The 21,568-nt window shown below is 47.2% G+C and overlaps 1 protein-coding gene across 5 annotated transcripts in view; it reads right to left on the minus strand.

Annotated features, from left to right (window-relative positions):
• Positions 1-21,568, minus strand: part of SLC4A11 (solute carrier family 4 member 11) — a 234,448-nt gene that overhangs the window by 72,489 nt on the left and 140,391 nt on the right. For 4 of the 5 annotated variants that reach the window (XM_083571208.1, XM_083571212.1, XM_083571210.1 and 1 more), the window contains exons 4-6: positions 13,627-13,673; positions 9,100-9,331; positions 5,995-6,076 (exon numbers count right to left, since the gene is read on the minus strand). In XM_083571208.1, coding sequence (XP_083427334.1) covers positions 5,995-6,076; positions 9,100-9,331; positions 13,627-13,673 — 361 coding nt within the window. The remainder of the gene's footprint in view (positions 1-5,994; positions 6,077-9,099; positions 9,332-13,626; positions 13,674-21,568) is intronic. The other variant, XM_083571209.1, reaches the window with a different exon arrangement.

The following is a 21,568-nucleotide window of genomic DNA, read 5'->3' on the forward strand; positions in this document are numbered from 1 at the left end:
GCCTTGTAGAAGGGATGGGGGGGGGGCTTTTCGGCCTTCTTCTGGGGGCCATGTTCAAGTGGTGGGCAGAGGCAGAAGTGGGCCGAAAAACAATGCAGGTCTCTCCTTTGTGAAGTAGGCTAGTTGCTACACAACCCACTCAAACCTCCGTCCAGGCAAGCGAGATGCATTTTCAGAGCTGGAGAACACATTTCAGCTAAAGAAAAAAATGCTCAAGGAGGCTGCAAAACTGAGCAAGTAGGGGGTGTTGCTGGGAACGGGGTGAAGTCTGGAGAGGGTCCTGAGGGCCAGACAAATAGATCTGGGGGGGCCACACGTGGCCTCAGGACCTGAAGTTCCCCAGGCCTGCTATATAACATTGTTGTAATGTTGTCGTCAAGCGCTCATGTTTTTCTACCCAGCCAAGACTGAAATTTTTTAAAGTGTATTCCTAGCGTGGGAAACTTCCCTTCCAAAGACTTGACATAAACGTAATTAGATGTCTGAGAGATAAGAATTGTGGGTAAACAGCCGCACTGGCTGGAACATTTTAGGAGAGGTGTGTGGGTGTTTGAGGTTGCTGTTTTTGGGGGCAAAATGTACCTGCTCACCTGTGATTCATAGTGCCTGATTGAAGACAACCTCTATTAACACACAGGAAGGGTCTCATCATGAGTTTACCCAAAAGGGGACCTTGGTGGGCGGTCTAGAAGGTTCTCCATCCTCAAAGCAGAGATTTCACACATCACATCAGAGTGTTTACCAATAGCACATGTCCTGGTCTCTCTTCTCTTCTTCCCTCCCCACTTCATATTGTTAATGCATCTTAAATACATTCTTCTTTCTCTTATTCAATAGTGCATTGTACACATCACACGGATAATGTTCAGCGCCAAAGAAAATGCCAGATTTTGCAAAGCTCATAATGAGAAACTAATGAAGCGGAATCTTATAACGGTCTTAAGACACAAATCTGCAGACGAAGCTATACGACAACTAATAAAATATCTCTCTGTCTAAAAACCCATTTCATTTTTCTGCTTTGTGACCATCTTAAACCACACTGACAAAACTCTACTGCAATACCTTCAGTAGAGAAATTCTATCATGTCAATGGGATAAGCCAGTCAACAATTTAGATATTTTGTTCTGCAGCAGCTACCTATATCCCTACATACGTTTCTGAGCACAATTCAAAGTGTTGGTGCTGACCTTTAAAGCCCTAAACGGTCTCAGTCTAGTATACCTGAAGGAGCGTCTCCACCCCCGTCATTCTGCCCGGACACTGAGGTCCAGCGCCGAGGGCCTTCTGGCGGTTCCCTCGCTGTGAGAAGTGAGGTTACAGGGAACCAGGCAGAGGGCCTTCTTGGTGGTGGTGTCTGCCCTGTGGAATGCCCTCCCAGCAGATCTATTTTACTTTTAAAAGACAACTGAAGGCGGCCCTGTTTAGGGAAGTTTTTAAAGTTTGATGCTGTATTGAAGTTTTTAAATTTTGATGCTATATTTGGTTGGAAGCAGCCCAGACTGGCTAGGGAAACCTAGCCAGATGGGCGGGGTATAAATAATATATTACTACTACTACTACTACATAGGGTGTGTTGCAGTAATTAAAGCCAGCTGGCTATCTCAGCTGCTTAGAGCATGTTGCTGATAATGCCAAGGTTGCAGGTTCGATTCCCGTGAGGGGGAATCCTGATTCTATAATTCAAGCCCACTGTGCCCAACATCTAGAGCAGCGTTTCTAAAACTTGGGTCCCCAGCTGTTGTTGGACTACAACTCCTATAATCCCCAGTCAGCACACCAGGGATCATGGGAGTTGTAGTCCAAAACATCTACAGTGGTACCTCAGTTTTTTTTCTTTTTTCTCCATTGACTTTGCTGACCGCCCTTTGCGCCTCAGTTGTCGAACGTTTCGGAAGTCTAACGGTCTTCCGGAACAGATTACGTTTGACAACCAAGGTACCGCTGTACAAAGCAACAGGTTGGGGAATTCTGGTCTGTACAGTACTGGGTTATATGGGCATAAGGTGTTTGCAGTCTTCGAGTGCATTTGTTGATTGACAGAGAGTAGCCCGCTCTGTACTGATTCTTCATTCTAATTTTTCTAGTTTATGATGGATTGTTTCATGTAATGTGAGTGCCGTCCCTTGCCGTGGGATCTCTTGCACTGAAGGGTAGGCTGTAAATTTGCTTAATAATAATTCTATCGCGTAAGAACATCCATTCTGGTGCTCTCCTCCGACTCAAAGCCCTGAGAATCTCAGCCTGGCCCATCTTTCCTGGAAAAGGCAAGCGAGCTCAGATTCTATTAGAAACTAATTGACCTAGACACACTCTTTGTCCTCACAATAGAGCATTCAGGGGGATCAGCCAGCCAAGCACCAGTCAAATTATTTTTTTTCCAAATGACTTTTCTTTTTCTCCAAGGGGGAAAAAAACCCTATGTCTCCGAGAGCTTGAAAGGTCATAGTTTTTATTAACTCGAACGTGCTTTAAAAAGACATATATTTACAAAGCCTGTGTCATTTCAACCTCAAAGAAAGGATGCACAAAGCAAATTTAAAAGGTGCTCAGGGAATAATTAATTCCTCCAGCATTAAACTTTCAGCAAGGACCGTTGGTACAAAAGTCACAACATCACACAAACACACACAAATTATACATTTACAGTTAAATGTGCATCATTTCCTTTCCCAGTCACCAAAACGTGAACAACTTTTAGCTGCTGAAAATCAGTGAATGGAAAATTGTTAAGAATTGTGTTCCTGTGTGGGTTCTGGTTTCGTGTTGGTTTTTTGCTTAACCATCACGAAGAGACTATTTATTTATTTATTTATTGCTTTTTTTGCATTAAGGCTACCCTGGTTAAAAGGGATGTGGGTGGCGCTGTGGGTTAAACCACAGAGCCTAGGGCTTGCCGATCAGAAGATCAGCGGTTCGTATCCCCGTGACGGAGTGAGCTCCTGTTGCTTGGTCCCAGCTCCTGCCAACCTAGCAGTTCGAAAGCACGTCAAAGTGCAAGTAGATAAATAGGTACCGCTCCGGCGGGAAGGTAAACGGCGTTTCCGTGCGCTGCTCTGGTTCGCCAGAAACGGCTTAGTCATGCTGGCCACATGACCCGGAAGCTGTACACTGGCTCCCTCGGCCAATAAAGCGAGATGAGCACCGCAACCTCAGAGTCGGCCACGCCTGGACCTAATGGTCAGGGGTCCCTTTACCTTTACCTCTCTGCACATACGCACAAAATCTGCTCTGGAGGGTCCCTCAACCCTCCAGAGATGATTTTGAGGGTGCAAGGAGGGCTGAAGGGAACAGGAGAGGAGGGAAAGTTCCACTGCAGGCACAGAAGTCTGCTTTGTGAGTTCCCATTGGGTTCTAATTCTTTACTTTCTCCTATTTGTACCAGATATATATTTCTAATGCCTGACTATATCCCCAAAGCTGGGACGCGGGTGGTGCTTTGGTCTAAACCACAGAGCCTAGGGCTTGCCAATCAGAAGGTCGGCGGTTCGAATCCCTGCAATGGGGTGAGCTCCCGTTGCTCAGTCCCTGCTCCTGCCAACCTAGCAGTTCAAAAGCACATCAAAGCGCAAGTAGATAAATAGGTACCACTCCAGCGGGAAGGTAAATGGCGTTTCCGTGCACTGCTCTGGTTCGCCAGAAGCGCTTAGTCATGCTGGCCACATGACCCGGAAGATGTACGCCGGCTCCCTCGGCCAATAAAGCGAGATGAGCGCCGCAACCCCAGAGTCGGCCACGACTGGACCTAATGGTCAGGGGTCCCTTTACCCTGGTTAAAGGAACCTCGTACCCAGTTTGCAAGGTAATTCTCCCAATCAGATGGCCTTGCAAACACAAGATGCTCCCTTCTACAAAGGCCAGCCATTGGTCCACCTAGTACAGCATCTTTTGGAGCAGAGGTTTTCAAAGGGTTGTTTGTTAGTTGCGGAAAAAGTCAAGGTTGACTGACTTGGCCAGGGTCTCAGCCCCTGATCATCACAACCAAAGCTGATAAAATTAGTGCCAGATTTATGAAGCAGGCTGGCAAGGCCAATGATGTCCGCAACGGAAAGGGTGCAGCCTGCTAATTCTTCCCCCCAAATAACTCCCTTTTTAAAGGGAAAAAAAGTGGGCTTTTCTTAGCCGGTTGGCCGAGGGCCCACATTTTCCATTGAACGGCACTGGTTTTGATAAAAGAAAACGAAAGTTTGCCAAGTGGTCTGCCAAGACCCCCAGCAATTTTTAAAAGGTTTGCATTAACTGCGAAGTTTGAGGGTCACTGTTCTATGCAGATGAGCAATAGCTTTCTGGGGTTTCAGAAAGGATTATTTTCCCAGCCTTGTCTGGAGACGTTGGGATATCGAATGCAGGTGCTCTTCTGCCAAGTTATGGCCCTTTGCCAACGCAGCTTATCAGGCGGAACTGTTCCAGGCTTTTGTCCCAGTTTACTTTCTTTGATATTTCTATGGTGGGTTGGCATAACCTCCCCAGGTGTAAGAGGGAGAGGAAAGCCAGCAGTCGGTGGCGCCTTTTGGGACTGGTAGGTTGGAAGACAGGAACAGCCAACTAACTAGCTCTGTTGGTAGAGCACGAGACTCTTAATCTGAGGGTTGTGGGTTCAAATCCCACGTTGGGCAAAAAGATTCCTGCATTGCAAAGGGTTGGACCAGATGACCCTCATGATTCCTTCCAACTCCAGAGTTCATGGTTCTGTGAATTCTGTGGCTTAAGGAGCAGGAACCTGATAGGAAGTGTGACCCCCTGGATTGGTTGTGAGAAGGGCAGACTGGTGGGGCAGTGCCCCATTTCTCCAAACAAACCAGCCCCACTGGCTCAATTTCTATAGAGGGGTTATCCCAGCAGTTGGGGTGTGTGTGTTAATTTATGGGAGATAAAGAACGGCCCAGTATACCTGAAGGAGCGTCTCCACTCCCATCATCCAGTCTGGACACTGAGGTCCAGCTCCGAGGGCCTTCTGGCGGTTCCCTCACTGTGAGAAGTGAGGTTACAGGGAACCAGGCAGAGGGCCTTCTCAGTGGTGGCACCCGCCCTGTGGAACGCCCTCCCATCAGATATCGAGGAAATAAACAACTATCCGACTTTTAGAAGACATCTGAAGGCAGCCCTGTTTAGGGAATTTTTTATGTCTGAAGTTTTATTCTGTTCTTAATGTTCCGTTGAATGCTGCCCAGAGTGGCTGGGGAAACACAGCCAGATGGGCGGGGTACAAATAATAAATTATTCGTATTAGTATTATAAAGCAAAGAGACGTTTGTGAGATTCTGTGGGCGAGGATGGGTTGAAAGTAAACTTCTTTTCTCCTGCTCTGGAGGGCCGGACTCGATCCAATGGCTTCAAGTTACAAGAAAGGAGAGCCCTACTAACCATCAGGAAGACTTTTCTGACAGTAAGAGCTAATTTGACCGTAGGATGGAAGGTTGTGGCCTCTCCTTCCTTGGAGGTTTTTAAGCAGAGGCTGGATGGCCATCTGCCATGGATGCTTGAGCTGAAATTCCTGCATTGCAGGGGGTTGGACTAGATGACCCTTGGGGTCCCTTCCAACTTCCATGATTCTTTGACAAGATTTCCTAGTGGAGTAGTCCTTTTCACCATAATTTTGCTTGCAAAAACACTGGATTTCAATTGATCTGTAGGCGGTGGCCTGTTCTAAACCAAACCCGACCCCCTAGACACAGGAAGCTATTGTATACCAAGTCAAGACGACTGGCCCATTTAGCCCAGTACTGTCTACACTGGCCTGGCAGCAGATCTCCAGGGTTTGAGGCTGGAGACATTCCTACCTAGAGGAGCCGAGGTTTCAACTTGGAGGGGCTTCTGTGTGCAAAAGCAGATAATTTAGGACTGAGCTATAGCGCTTTCCCTCAGGAAACTTGTGCGCAGAAAGGAGAAAAAGGAGATGGAGCCGTGCGATAAGAGGGGGAAAATATAGTGCCCGCCACACAGTTTGGACAGAGATGCTCTGGCAAGTTTCAACAGAAACATACTGTACTTACATGATACAAAGCCAGGACTGTTGATACTGTACCCCAGTGACTGTCGCTGTGACGCCCTGAATTGTATCTGACAAGAGGTGAACTGCAGAAAAGGGGGAGGAAGAGGAAATTAAATACATTTCGAATTATATTCAAGGACTATCATATATGGAATTACATCTTCATTCAGCCACAAACTATTATCTGAGCTTTTTAACAGGCCGGGTCGCTCTCAGCTGCTCAATGGTCTTGGTATAAAGAGATAAGAAGCATTAAAAAAAGGGAAATCTCAATGAAACACCATCCTTGAAAAACCCATTGCAGCTTTGAAGTGTGAAGTTTCAGCCTCTCTCGAGCTGAAAAGAAAAGAGGAACAATGGCTAATGTGGCTTGGTAGGTTTTCCAAGAGGGTAGATCGGGTTATTCTCCCTGCTCGTTCCATTTTGCAACTTCCTGCTTAATTGGGAAACGAAACGTTCTGGCCAAGCATGGCTTGGACCGAAGACACAAGCGGTGTTATGGGAGACAAAAGCAGAGAGAAAATGCTAGAAGCTAATTCAGTGACAAATGAGTGTGTATATACCATCCCGCTACATATCAGAGAGGTTCCATCTGCATTATATTATGTATATTATCATACACATGTGATAATTTCAACTCTTTTCATATACGCAATAGCTTTAAAACAACGACAAAAGCGAAACAAAACCACAGAAACTCATCAGATGCTTATACAGTGGTACCTTGGGTCAAGAACTTAATTCGTTCCAGAGGTCCATTCTTAATCTGAAACTGTTCTTAACCTGAAGCACCACTTTAGCTAATGGGGCCTCCCGCTGCTGCCATGTGATTTCTGTTCTCATCCTGAAGCAAAGTTCTTAACCCGAGGTACTATTTCTGGGTTAGCAGAGTCTGTAACCTGAAGCGTCTGTAACCCGAGGTACCACTGTACAATAATGGTAGGTACAATTCTACATAGGTATATTAAAGTAGCACATAATTCAGGTGAACTTTGTTTCTTTGCAGGTAAGGAGTCGAGCAGGTCATCGTTTGAAATGTACAGTAACTGGAAACTGGGAGCGGCCGCCGAGACCGTCTTGAAAGACCTACATTGGCTCCCAGTACTTTTCCGAGCACAATTCAAAGTGTTGGTGCTGACCTTTAAAGCCCTAAATGGCCTTGGTCCTGTATACCTGAAGGAGCATCTCCACCCCCATTGTTCAGCCCGGACTTTGAGGTCCAGTTCCGAGGGCCTTCTGGCAGTTCCCTCTCTGCGAGAAGTGAGGTTACAGGGAACCAGGCAGAGGGCCTTCTCGGTAGTGGCGCCTGCCCTGTGGAACAGCCTCCCATCAGATGTCAAAGAGATAAACAACTATCCGACTTTTAGAAGACATCTGTTTAGGGAAGCTTTTAATATCTGAAGGACTATTGTATTTTAATATTTTGTTGGAAGCCACCCAGAGTGGCTGGGGAAACCCAGCCGAATGGGTGGGGTATAAACATTTATTATTATTATTATTATTATTATTATTATTATTATTATTATTTCCACCAGATTGCATGGAAGTGTTTATCAGTACCTGTGAGGTTTTGTAAGTTCTTAAACCACAACTCAAGAGGCAGATCACTTACATTAGGAACTACATTAAGTTCTTCCGACACATCAGCAAGGGGGAACATCTGGGCAGCCCAGGACATACACACTACCCAGGGTTTCCCCTCGGGGTGGGGGGTCAATTTGGGGCTGCTAATGGAACTGTGGGAATATAAGAATTGCGCCCTACTGGAAAAAGGCAAAAGACCCTTCTAGTCTAGCACTCCATTTTCCAGACAGCCAACTGGATGCTCACAGGAAGCCCTGACCCAAGACGGGGCCTTCTTTGTGTTGGCACCCTGGCTGGGGAATGCTCCTCCCACCCTCCCAAACATGGCTGGCGTCCCCTAAAACCCTTCCTCCAGAATTAGAAGAGAAGGGAGTGTCTGGACTGCCAGGCGAGCAGAGAAAAGGCAAAGCTCTTTTGCAAAACTGGAAGTCTCGATTTGGATTCCACCCTTGCCGTGTTATTAAAAGGAGCAGCTTAAGTGTTTTATGCTGTTTTGCGGGGTTTTAATGTCACGCCGGTTGAGTCCATTGTGCATGTCCATTTATTATGTAACCCGTCTCAAGAGGACATGGCGATGAAGGGGAAGGGGGTGGAAGTTTCACAAATAAATAAAAATTCCAGAGGTAGCAGCAGCGCAGGAAAACCTCGCCTTAAAACATCAGACTATTGGGATCATCTAAAGCCACTTCCACCCTACGGAGGAGGTGGGGTTGCGGGCTCCCCCCCCCCCGATTGGGGGGATTCCTGGCCTTGTCACCCCCTGGCCAGCCAATCAGCTGGCTCAGGGGGCATGCCCTCCCCTATTTAAGGCAGGACACGGCCAGGGATCTCCCTCTTTTCCCGCCTACCAGCTGTTCCTGTTTCCCACCCTCCCGCCCTATAAGGTTTTCGTTCCTTGACCTTGCTATGGACCTTGGTTGGTCGCCGTTGAGGGGCCTGGTAGGAATTTTTCCACTTGGCAAATTGGCACCAGCCACTTGGTTTTTGCCTACCTCGTAGCAAATTGTCACAACTTTCTGGGTATTGGCGGTTAGGCATTGGTATAGTTCTGTAGATGGGAGAGGGGAGGAAGCGCCATCACCTGCCCCACATATTGAAGGGTAGTCTGGTAAAGGATTCTGGGGGGTGTGGCCCTGTCCAAAGCCTGGAGAGGTGAGGGCCTAAGGCACGCCCCCTATCGGTGACCCCGGGGGAGTTCCTAGTTGATGCGCATCAGCAGGACTCCCCTAACTGGTGGTTAACCCTTCCCGGACTTCAAGCGGACGGGCTGAAGTCAGATATAGTCAGTTAGGACCAATGCCTAAGCCAAAACCACTCATCACCTGTAACCAATAAAGCTGTGGCTTTATTTAGGCCATTAACCTTAATAATTGTGTGATTATTTCCACTGGGGGGAGGGCGGGAACTCGCCACGCAACTCTGTGTTGTCGACACTGACTGGCAGCGCATCTCCAGGGCTTCGGACTGACGCTCGACCTCTTTCAGTTCAGACAAATAGAAAGAAATAAAAGAGGTATCTCACCATTCCCTTCTCTGGGGGCCCCCGAATCGGTGAATAAAGTGCTCATGATTTTGCCAAAGTTGCAGCTGGGCTCCGCGTTGTCAGAGTCCTCCGCAAAGTGTTTCAGCATCTCCCGCAGGACGTCGTCCAGAGAGGTTGCCGTCTCGTCCAGGATGATGCTGGCTCTGGCGAGGAACCCGTCGAGGTCGCGGTGAGCTCGGACTTCTTCCTCGAAATTCTTTAACTTTAGGTACTGCAACAGAAGGGCGACGCCTGAGAAACGTTCCCTAGCAATGAGAGATTCATTCTGCTCCATATTTCTAAATTTCTTTTTACCTCAAACCAATTTTTTTCATAATTATCTTTATATAAGTTTATATTTCGTGATGTTAACCATATTCCCTAAATAAATAATAATAATAATAATAATAATAATAATAATAATAATAATAATAATTTATATCCCGCCCTCCCCAGCCAAAGCCGGGCTCAGGGCGGCTAACAACAATAAAATAACACAACATTCTAAAAACATATCATTATAAAAATTAATTAAAATCAAATTAATGGCAACCATTAAGCAAAAATTCTGTGCAGATTGCCAAAGGAGGGAGTCAGGCTGCGCCCTGACCAAAGGCCTGGTGGAACAGCTCTGTCTTGCAGGCCCTGCGGAAAGATCTCAAGTCCTGCAGGGCCCTTGTCTCTTGTGTCAGAGCGTTCCACCAGGTTGGAGCCGCAGCCGAAAAAGCCCTGGCTCTAGCTGAGGCCAGCCTAACCTCCCTGTGGCCTGGGACCTTCAGGGTGTTTTTATTTGAAGACCGTAGGTTCCTCTGTGGGACATACCAGGAGAGGCGGTCCCGTAGGTACGAGGGTCCTAAGCCGTATAGGGCTTTAAAGGTTAAAACCAGCACCTTAAACCTGATCCTGTACTCCACCGGGAGCCAGTGCAGCTGGTATAGTACCGGATGAATGTGATCTCGCAGCGAAGACCCCATAAGGAGCCTCGCTGCAGCATTCTGCACCCGCTGGAGTTTCTGGGTCAGCTTCAAGGGCAGCCCCACGTAGAGCGAGTTACAATAATCCAGTCTGGAGGTGACCGTCGCATGGATCACAGTGGCTAGGTCAGGGCGAGAGAGATAACCTTTTTATGGACTTCTATCTCAATATTTTGCTCTAAATCCTTTTTTTCTTCTTCCTTCAAGTTTTTGACGAGTAGTTTAGTTTTGTTCCAATTTACTTTAAATCCTGCCACTTCCCCAAATTTCTGAATCTTTTCTATTACATTATCCAAGGTAAGAGAGACTTTCTGCTGGTTATCAGGCAATGGCTTTTCCCACCTGCTTTGCCCCACCCTAAAGCCCTAGTAGCCTTTCCCAGACCACGACAAAAGCAGCTGCGAAAGAGAGAAGAGAATATTTTTTAAAAACACAATTTTATAAGTTGTATGTCCTTGCTCCTCGCCAACGAGTTATGTAAACATCACTCTGAAACAGTCAGGTACATGCCAGTTTCATTCAAGGAATATGCAGCCAGGCTGAGGTCTTGAGCAGCTCAACCCAGATAGGAAGAAATTGATTTATATTTTTATTTTAAACGAGACTTAAGAGGTTCTGCACAAGTCACTCTCCTTCGGCCTCAGTTCTCCAACTGCTTAACGTGAGAGGACAAAGTTCCATCTCCCAACAGGGGTAAAGGTAAAGGGACCCCTGACTGTTAGGTCCAGTCATGGCCGACTCTGGGGTTGCGGCACTCATCTCACTTTATTAGCCGAGGGAGCCGGCGTACAGCTTCCGGGTTATGTGGCCAGCATGACTAAGCCGCTTCTGGCGAACCAAAGCAGCGCACGGAAATGCCGTTTACCTTCCTGCCACAGCGGTACCTATTTATCCACTTGCACTTTGAGGTGCTTTCGAACTGCTAGGTTGGCAGGAGCAGGGACCGAGCAACGGGAGCTCACCCCGTCGCGGGGATTCGAACCGCCGACCTTCTGATCGGCAAGTCCTAGGCTCAGTGGTTTAACCCACAGCGCCACCCGCATCCCTCCCCAGCAGAGGTATAAGACGACAAAGAGGGCAGACCCAGAAAAACACCTGGTTTCTGCCTTTCATTCTGAATGCCCACCATCTAGGATGGAGCAGGAATCTCCGTCAGCGCTGCCAACAGTTTGCCCGGCCAGCTCCCCCCTTGGGCACAGAGAGCAAGACCTTTTGGTTTCCAGAGGTGCCTTCCTCTCCACCCAGCAAGCAAATAAGCGCCTTATGGGATTTCATGCGTTCCTTGCGCATAAGCTGCCACAGCCGCCGAGTGCGGAAGGAAGAGCCTGGGATAGGTTAAGAGGCAGGAATATACATCAAAGGCATCGCCCCCTTCGAGGGAGTGGGCTGCAGTGGAAGAATGTCGGCAGAAAAGATTAAAGCTTTAGGAAGGCTGTTTTAATTTGCCAGGCTGCGGAGCTGGCACCGGTGCTTGTGAAACAGGAAATCTAACTTTCCTTTACGGTAATTATGCAGTCATCGCCGCACCGTTCGTTGGCAGGGGGCAAATGTTCCTATAGCTATACCAAGTCGTAAATAAATACTGGCGTATGGCAGCCAGGATGGGGCACGAGGGGCCTGTGGAGAGGGCAACCGAGCTATAATTCATATGTCAGGAAGTGTGATTGCGCTGAAAGCGGAAGATGCTTTGTTCTGGAACAGACCATTGGGCTCCTCTACCTCAATGTTGCCTACACAAAGGGATGGGGAAACCTATGGTCTTCAGGATGCTCTGAGACTACAACTCCCATCATTCCTGCTCACTGGGCATGTTGGCTGTGGCTGTTGGGAGATGGAGCCTTTCCAAGCCGGAATTGAGAGCCTTCTGCACAATTATGCTCTGTGATTTGCCAGCATCAGACTCAGCCCAACGTAAGGAGAAACATGCCTTCTCTTCCAGAATAAGTAACCAAACAATTAAACCCCTGTGTTGCAAACAATTATCAGTAATATCCAAGGCAACATGATGACCAAGTACAACAATGCAATATCAATTTAAACTCTTTATATACCGTATTTTTCGCCCTATAGGACGCACTTTTTCCCCTCCAAAAATGAAGAGCAAATGTGTGTGCATCCTATGGGGCGAATGCAGGCTTTCGCTGAAGCTTGGAGAGCGAGAGGGGTCGGTGCGCACCGACCCCTCTCGCTCTCCAGGCTTCAGGAAGCTATCATCAAGCCTGGGGAGCCTGAGGGAGTTCCCGCAGGGCTCCCTAGGCTGCGGATAGCAGCCTGCTGCCCGGAGTGCAGGGCGCACTGAAGCAGAGCGCCACGCGCTTCGGGAAGCTATCCGCAGCCTAGGGAGCCCTGCGGGAGTTCCCGCGGCTGGGGGGGGGGAAATATATATTTTTTCTTTATTTCCCCCCCAAAAAACTAGGTGCGTCCTATGGGCCGGTGCGTCCTATAGGGCGAAAAATACGGTAGTCTATCCGGAACATTGAACAATATGAGAAACCAAATAAACAGAAATCTTATAAATCTCTGAAAGTCACTAAATGTGCACTCTTGGTGGATTCTCTTCAAAACATAGAACCGAATAACTTTATGACCACTGCTCCATAGATATTGTTGTTATACCATTCCATTCACCATATAGATGGGTTTATGAAGCATTTCTGTATCCGTCTGCTGTGCTGAAGAAGAATTCTACGGAACAGTGGGTATATCGGGAATCACTGTTCACTACATCTGTTTGCGGACCACTTCAGCAGCACTGGACGTCATATAACAAAGCTTTACGGCTTGTTTTCATCAGATAAGAATCTGACCCATTGCTTCTTTCAGAGACTTGCATAGTCTACAAAGACTTTCAGAGACTTACAATACTTATGTTTATTTGGTTCTACGTTCTCTTCCAGAATGGCAGAGGCGGTGAATGTTTTTGAGCTCATGGGCCGCATTTGCTTCTGGGCAACTTCTCAGGGGCCGCATGGGCAGCAGTGGGTGGGGCCAGAGGGAAAAGTGGGTGGAGCAAATGTCACCTTTGTGCAGTGGGCTATTTTCTGCACACGCACACACCCCTCTCTCATCTTTCTCAGATGCACTGCCAGAGTTCAAAGGCATATTCCAGGCAGGCAGAAACCCTCGAAAAAGATGCAAAGCAGCCTGGAAAGGGGAGAATCTTGATGGCAAGAAAAAAAAAGCAGCTGGGAGAGCCCACAATTGACCCCTGGGTCTGGGGGCCTCTTGTAAGGCAGGAATACCCTGTCAGATAGGTGACATATAAATAATAAAATTGTATTATTATTATTAATATTATTGTTATAACCATCCCCAGCATCATCAAAGGGAGAACTACTGCACTAAGGAGAGTGAAAATCATTATTATTTCAGAAGAACTTCAAACTTTAGGGATTTAGGTGAACTGATTTTTAGAGACAGCAAGAGACGCACATTTCCTCTACTCTATGGAAAAGGGAATGGCTAAGGCTAAGCGCCTTTCTGCGCTGAGAGTGTGTTAAAGGCAAGTTATTCTTAAAAGACAACAGTAATAAATAAAGACAATTGTACCTACCTTTCTTGATGTGTGTAATAAAACGCACCCAGCGCCTTCGCTTTCTGCTGGAAAAGAAGAGGAAAAGTTGCAATTGTAGGTTCGCATCACACCTAGGGGAAAATCCCATCTTTGTGACCCATGTTTTCGTATTTAAATGTTCGTCCCATTTCATCTCAGAAAGGCCAGCTACTGAGCCAGATTACAAATTCTGGCGTTTGAGAGCTCTTGGGGCAATTTTCTTTCTGTGGAAGCAGCTTTGATTTGGGTTGAGCCATGGGGCTCTAACTCTTCCCCGATGCGTTGCACCCCCAAATCTGGTTTACTCCAACCAGGAATCTGAAACCTTGCATTCCATGGTTAATAACAGCTTGGTGGAGAGCTGATCAGGATCTCCACCACCACTAGGTCAGAGCACACCTGGAGTCCTGCGTCCAGTTCTGGGGACCCCAATTTAAGAAGGATATTGACAAACTGGAAGGTGTGCAGAGGTGGGCAACCAAGATGATCAAGGGTCTGGAAACAAAGCCTTATGAGGAACGGTTGAAGGAGCTGGGGATGTTTAGCCTGGAAAAGAGGAGACTGAGTGGAGATATGAAAACCATCTTCGAATATCTCATGGAAGAGGGAGCAAGCTTGTTTTCTCCTGCTCTGAAGGGCAGGACTTGAACCCATGGCTTCACGTTACAAGAAAGGAGATTCTGACTGAATATCAGGAAGAACTTTCTGACAGTAAGAGCAGTTTGACAGCTGAACGAACCCCCTTGGAAAGTGGTGGTTTCTCCTTCCTTGGAGGTTTTTCAGCAGAGGTTGGGTGGCCAAGTGTCATAGATGCTTTCGTTTAGATTCCTGCATTGCAGGACCCTCAGTAGTGGCGGAGTTATGGGTGTGCAGGAGGGATGGCTCGCCCCGGGCGGCACTGGACCTGCAGGGCATCTGAGCCGCCAGGGCGGCTGTCTACCAGCTCCATCTGGTATGTAGGCTGAGACCCTCCCTGACCGCAGACTGTCTCGCCAGAGTGGTGCATGCTCTGGTTATCTACTGCTTGGACTACTGCAATGCACTCTATGTGGGGCTACCTTTGAAGGTGACCCGGAAACTACAACTAATCCAGAATGCGGCAGCTAGACTGGTGACTGGGGGCGCCCGCCGAGACCATATAACAGAGGTCCTGAAAGACCTACATTGGCTCCCAGTACGTTTCCGAGCACAATTCAAAGTGTTGGTGCTGACCTTGAAAGCCCTAAACAGCCTCGGTCCAGTATACCTGAAGGAGCGTCTCCACCCCCATCGTTCAGCCCAGACACTGAGGTCCAGCTCCGAGGGCCTTCTGGCGATTCCCTCATTGCGAGAAGCAAAGCTACAGGGAACCAGGCGGAGGGCCTTCTTGGTAGTGGCACATCCTCTTATCAGATGTCAAGGAAATAAACAACTACCAGACTTTTAGAAGACATCTGAAGGCAGCCCTGTTTAGGGAAGCTTTTAATGCATTACTGTATTTTAATATTTTGTTGGAAGAAGCCCAGAGTGGCTGGGGAAGCCCAGCCAGATGGGTGGGGTATAAATAATAAATTATATTATATATATTATATCTTTCCCGGCTGGAGGGCGCCCAGGAGGGATACGATGGCTTGGACTCCCTGCAGGCCCAGCGCTGCCCGAAAAAGCAGCACAGGGCTGGCACACGCCTGGGACACAACCACTCCGGCCAGTGCCGGATTTACGTATAAGCTAATCAAGCTATAGCTTAGGGCTCCACTCTCTTGGGGGCCCCCAAAAAAATTAAAGGAAAAAAACCTAGATTTACACTTCCGAAATAGAAGATAAAAAAGAGATGAAATAAAATCTACATACAGCAATGTTTTGTGTTGTGTAGGCTCCTATGATGTAAGTCATGGGCCCCGCCTGCTAGCCTGCTCCCTAAAATATCACGGGTTTGCTCATTTCTATATATAGGGTGCCTACATTCTGCATGTGCAAATGGCTTTAGATTCCTATTAGGTCCATAAATGACCATATAGCATATATTCAACACAAAAAACATTGGCAATTTGTTGTTGACAAAGGACAGCTGGACATATAATAAAGGGCCCCATTACCTTCAGTAGCTTACCTAAATCTGGCCCTGCCTCGCCCCCATGACACAGAGCTCGCATGCCTCCCCGAGGCACCGGAAAGACTTTCTAAGTCGCGGTCCCTCAGGATCCCTTCCAACTCTTCTACAATTCCATGATTCCATGCTTCTTATAAAACAAAAATGACTTTGAGAGGTCCACGGATATGTCCCTTTTTATTGCATTGATGATGATTCACGCTCACGGTGCTTTCAAGGCAGTTAGATGCGATGCTGTTTTGAACCAGGCCTTTGGTTGACATGACTGACATCCTATACCCTTTTAAAATGTGGCTCTTTGGGGGGCCTGTGTGTGTTATTGGGTTATTGCATTTATTTTGATTTTATATATTGTGATCTTTTCTGTGAACCGCCCTGAGACCTCTGGGTATAGGGCGGTATATAAATTCTATTATTAATAATAATAATAATAATAATAATAATAATAATAATAATAATACTGCACCTGCAAAGGTTTTGGGGCAGACACAATGATTTGTTTCCAGTCAGGACATGCCTCTCACTTGCTGCTGAAATCCTTCAACTCCTTATAGCACCTGTTGCAGGTTTTAATCCCCACCCATTCCTGGCTATTTTTAATTTATTTTTTTGCACTATAGGCTCTTCAAGATGCAGAAACTCTGAGAAAGCATTGCAGAACTATATAGCAGATTGCAGGGGGCTGGACTGGATGACCTGTGGGACCCCTTTCCAACTCTACATTTCTATGATCTGTGATGACAGACCGGCCTTCACAGCTTTCCTGTGTGAAGCGGTAATATACGTTTTGGCCCCGTTTTAAGAACGATCGCATGCCAGCCATTCCGGCCCAATACAGATGCTCCTGACCTCATGCACTTCTTATTGTTTCATAAATACAGTTTCTTAAAAAACCCCACCAGCCTTTCGTGACGTGCATTAAATTCCTAGGGATTGCAACTGGCTGTTCATCAGCCCTGCAGCAAAAATGCCTGCCACTTGCCGAAGAAATATTGAAGCGAATATGCTGACAGGAGCAGAACTGCTAACCACAGTCTTGTCTTGTCTTCCTTCAGAGACGAACATACATTCCCCCCCCTATTGTCTTTAAAAAAAAACACAAATTGATGTGGAGAAATCCAATAAAAATATGCAAATAATTAGATGCAATGCAAGAGGAATCTAGCATGGTTTTGCTGACGAATCAGAATTTGCCTTCTCAAAACCTGAGTGGCAGAATGCCCACGCCATTAGTGTAATTATATGCTGACTCGGGCATGAAATTTATGAAGGATTTGGGGGGTGGGGGGGTAGAAATGTCTTTGCGGCCCAAGTTTCAGAGGGTTAAAAAGACCAACTTGCTTCTTTAATTCATCAATGGGCAAGTTGGGAGAACCAGATTTAAAATTAGGGAGAGATGAATGGGGAACATTGGAAAGATGCCTTATGTAGAGGCAGGTGGTCAGTCTTCTTGCCTATGCCATAAGAATGGAAGAAGAGTCCTGCTGCGGCAGCCAAGACCATATAACACCTGTCCTGAAAGACCTGCATTGGCTCCAGTACGTTTCCAAGCATAATTCAAAGTGTTGGTGCTGAGCTTTAAAGCCCTAAACGGTCTCGGCCCAGTAGACCTGAAGGAGCATCTCCACCCCCATCGTTCAGCCCAGACACTGAGGTCCAGCGCCAAGGGCCTTCTGGTGGTTCCCTCACTGCGAGAAGTGAGGTTACAGGGAACCAGGCAGAGGGCCTTCTCAGTGGTGGCGCCAGCTCTGTGGAATGCCCTTCCATCAGATGTCAAGGAAACAAATAACTATCTGCCTTTTAGAAGACATCTGAAGGCAGCCCTGTTTAGGGAAGTTTTCAACGTCTGATGTTTTATTGTGTTTTTAGCATTCTGTTGGGAGCCACCCAGAGCCGCTGGGGAAACCCAGCCAGCTGGGCAGGGAATGAATGAATATTACAGCCATACCTCGTGTTACAGATGCTTCAGGTTGCGTTTTTTCAGGTTACGGACCGCCGAAACCCGGAAGTACCGGAACGGGTTACTTCCGGGTTTCGGCGGTCGCGCATGTGCAGAAGCGCTAAATCATTCTTTGCGCATGCGCAGAAGCACCGAATTGCAACCGGCACATGTGCGGACACGGGTTGCGAATGCTGCGGGTTGCGAACGTGCATCCTGCATGGATCATGTTCGCAACCCGAGCATCCACTGTAGTATTATTATTATTACTATTATTATTATTATTATTGTCGTCATCATCATCATCATCCGGCCAATGGCCCATCTAGTCCAGCATTCTGTTCTCACAGTGGCCAACCAGATGCCTCATCAGGGAACCCCAAAAGCAGAATCTGTGCACAAAGAGGCCTCTTGCCTCCTGTGGCTTATAGCAACTGGTATTCGGGAACATTGATGTCTCCAACTGTGGAGGCCCAGCTCTGCAGTGAGTAGCTCCCTTCTGCCTGCGAAAGAACCGCCGACCAATGGCTCAGAACAGTTGCTTTCCCTCCGCCTCACAACCAGTTCTGGTCTGGTCAACACCTTGAGCATCTATGCACCCACTATGTGCTCTGATGTACAAACCAAGAACCAGTTCTACGAGGAACTGGTCCGGGCTGCCAGGAGGGTCCCAGATTACGAAGACCTCTTCCTAGCTGGGAGGTTTCAGTGCCAGAGTTGGGGACGATCATCACACACAGGACAAGTGCATAGGTCATCATGAATGAAAATAGACAAAGGCTGTTTGAGCTGTCCTCTTATCACAGCCTCTGCATCACAAACACCTTCTTCTCCACCAAGGCGAAACACCCAGAGTCCTGGGGAACCTAAACTGCACACACACACATATTCCTAATGCAGCCTGCCTCGCCTTACAGGGCTGTGCTGAAGATTGCTAAAGCCAGCTTCCCCAACATGGTGCCCTCTTCTGGACTCCAAATCCCATCAGTCAACATACACAGCCAACAGCCAGGATGATGGAACGGAGATCTGGTCCAAAATACCTGGAGGGCACTAGGTGATTTAAGGGATGGAAGATATACTCGAAAACACTTGAGATGCAATAAAGAGCTGCTTAGCTCTGCTGACATTATACAACTGACGTCGTAACTTTTTTCCTTCGCCTGTTTTAATACTTCAAAAGCAGCTCTCATTACTGGAGCCAAGCGAGCTGTTCTGAGATTTCTACCCAGGATCTCTCTCTCCTAGGTCAGAATTAGTCATCCGTTCCTATTTGCAGAAAGAAAACACAAACACCTAATTGGAATCATACTTAAAAATAGGAAACTAGCTCGCACCTAAATCTGAAGAAAAACAAAAAACGGCCTGTGTTGTGTTTTTCTCTTTTGTCTTTTCTGAGCTTTTAAGACCACCTCATTATTATTCCTTATTATATATTTTTTAATTTCAGGGATGCGACTGAGACCTGGGGTGGTGCTGCAGTTGTCGGCAACAAGGGAGAGAAACAAAAGGGATCCTAAGAAATTGCAACCTCTGCCCAACTCTGGAGAGCTTATAAGCAGGTGTCTGGAAGCCCATGTTATGTTGAAAGAGGTGTGAAACATCCAATAAGGTTTCCATCGCCCTTTTGGGTCCCTCGCTGAGCCTGGCTGAGCTCTTTCCTTCGCATGCGTGCCGAAGAGACAGCTGTCTTGCCATCGCCAGTTCTCAAAAATAGCAGCCCCTTTCGCTTTCTCGTCGAAGGAACCTGTTGCATCCCCTGAGCTGTGGCGATTTCACTTCTCACCCAGCAGCAGAGCAGGAGGGGTTGAGATTTCCAACCCCCTGGAAGCCGCAGGTTTCATCGCACCCCACCGTAACTTGCTCATTCTGTCAGACGGGGAAGGGAAAAAATCCCATGCTCCAATGTACACTGAGAACCTGCATTTTGAAGTGCATACAAGGCTCAGGGGCAACTAAACTGGGACCGTTTGGGGCAGACCTGCCAGGCGACGCAAAAGAACACAAGGAGGACCTGCCGGATCAGGTCTAAGGCCCATCTAGTCCAGCATCTTGTTCTTGCCGTGGTCAACCAGATGCCTGTGGGAAACTTGCAAGCGCAAGAGCACTCCCAGATCCTGTGGCTTCCAGCAGCTGATGCTCAAAAACGCAAAATAAACAGCAAAAACAGACAGACCTCAGCGTAACACTCAACATGGAAGTGTGGCACTCAAATTGGAAGCGTAACTCTCAAAACAGAGCACGTCCAGCTTCCGAAAAAAGTTCACAAACCAGAACACTTACTTCCGAGTTGTTTGAGTACCAAGGCGTTTCAGAACCAAGGTACCACTGTACAGTGGTACCTCAGGTTAAGTACTTAATTCGTTCCGGAGGTCCGTTCTTAACCTGAAACTGTTCTTCACCTGAAGCAACACTTTAGCTAATGGGGCCTCCTGCTGCCACCGTGCGATTTCTGTTCTCATACTGAAGCAAAGTTCTTAACCTGAGGTAGTATTTCTGGGTTAGCAGAGTCTGTAACCGGAAGCGTATGTAACCCAAGGTACCACTGTAATTGCAATTTAAAAAGAGATGCAAGCAATCTCACCATAGAAAAGGAATATGGTACCCAGGTTGCTCGCATCCCTGCTCGGTCTGGTGTCGAGGTGATTGCAATAGACAAGCAACTTCCACCACGGTCCCTTAAAGCCAGGTTTATCCTGGGGAGCTATTGCAGGAGGGGATGGCTTCTGGCAGAAGCCTGTCCCCCTGGCAGCCGAAACAAAATAATATATATTTTTTTTTATTTCCAATAGCACCCTAGAGACCAACTAAGTTAGTTATTGCTATAAGCTTTCGTGTGCATGCACACTTCTTCAGATATCTTGGTAGCCATTCAAACAGAGGACTGTCTTCTGCAAAGTATGACACATGGACACCCTGAGACCAGAGCTTGCCTTATTTGAGCACTGGAAGAAATCTCTAGATCCAGGCAGCACCTGGCCTCCCCATATACACAGTATTTGATATTTTCATCTACATATATTCATTCAAAATAAGATGGGGTATGTACTCTTTTTCAATACTGTTTGTATTATAGTTTATAATTTTTGTAAAGTGATATGTGCATGCAGGTCATCATCTGTCAAGAAAATATTTTCAGTTTATGAGGCAATTCTATATCCTCCCACCACGCTGACGAAGAATTCTACGAAACAGTAGTCAATATCCGGAATCACTGTTCAGTGTTGGACATCATATTTGCTGAATACACAAAGCTTCACAGCTTGTCGTTCATCGTACAAAGTCTGGTACCTCGCTTCATTTAAAGATTTTCAGAGATTTTGAGTCTAAAGTTTTCATTTTGTACTTGTTATGGTTTGAAGGAATTCTATAGGTAAAGGTAAAGGGATCCCTGACCATTAGGTCCAGTCGTGGACGACTCTGGGGTTGCGGCGCTCATCTCACTTTACTGGCAGAGGGAGCCGGCGTACAGCTTCCGGGTCATGTGGCCAGCATGACTAAGCCGCTTTTGGCGAACCAGAGCAGCACATGGAAATGCCGTTTACCTTCCCGCCGGAGCGGTACCTATTTATCTACTTACACGTTGATGTGCTTTCGAACTGCTAGGTTGGCAGGAGCAGGGACCGAGCAACAGAAGCTCACCCCCTCACGGGGATTCAAACCGCCAACCTTCTGATCGGCAAGTCCTAGGCTCTGTGGTTTAACCCACAGCGCCACCCGTGTCCCAAGGAATTCTATAAAGATTGTCCATTGCGTATGTACACGGTCATTGTGTTGCCTAGACATTGCTGACCTCCCCATACACACAGCAACCTCTTCTGCAAACTATACAGAGGCCAGACCATTTTGACTTCCCCCTTGCTCATTCAGGGTTTATCCTGGCTCATCTGAAACAAAACCCTCCGGCCTCC

Source organism: Podarcis filfolensis (genome assembly GCF_964270895.1).
Source record: "Podarcis filfolensis genome assembly, chromosome: 9".
NCBI lineage: Eukaryota > Metazoa > Chordata > Lepidosauria > Squamata > Lacertidae > Podarcis > Podarcis filfolensis.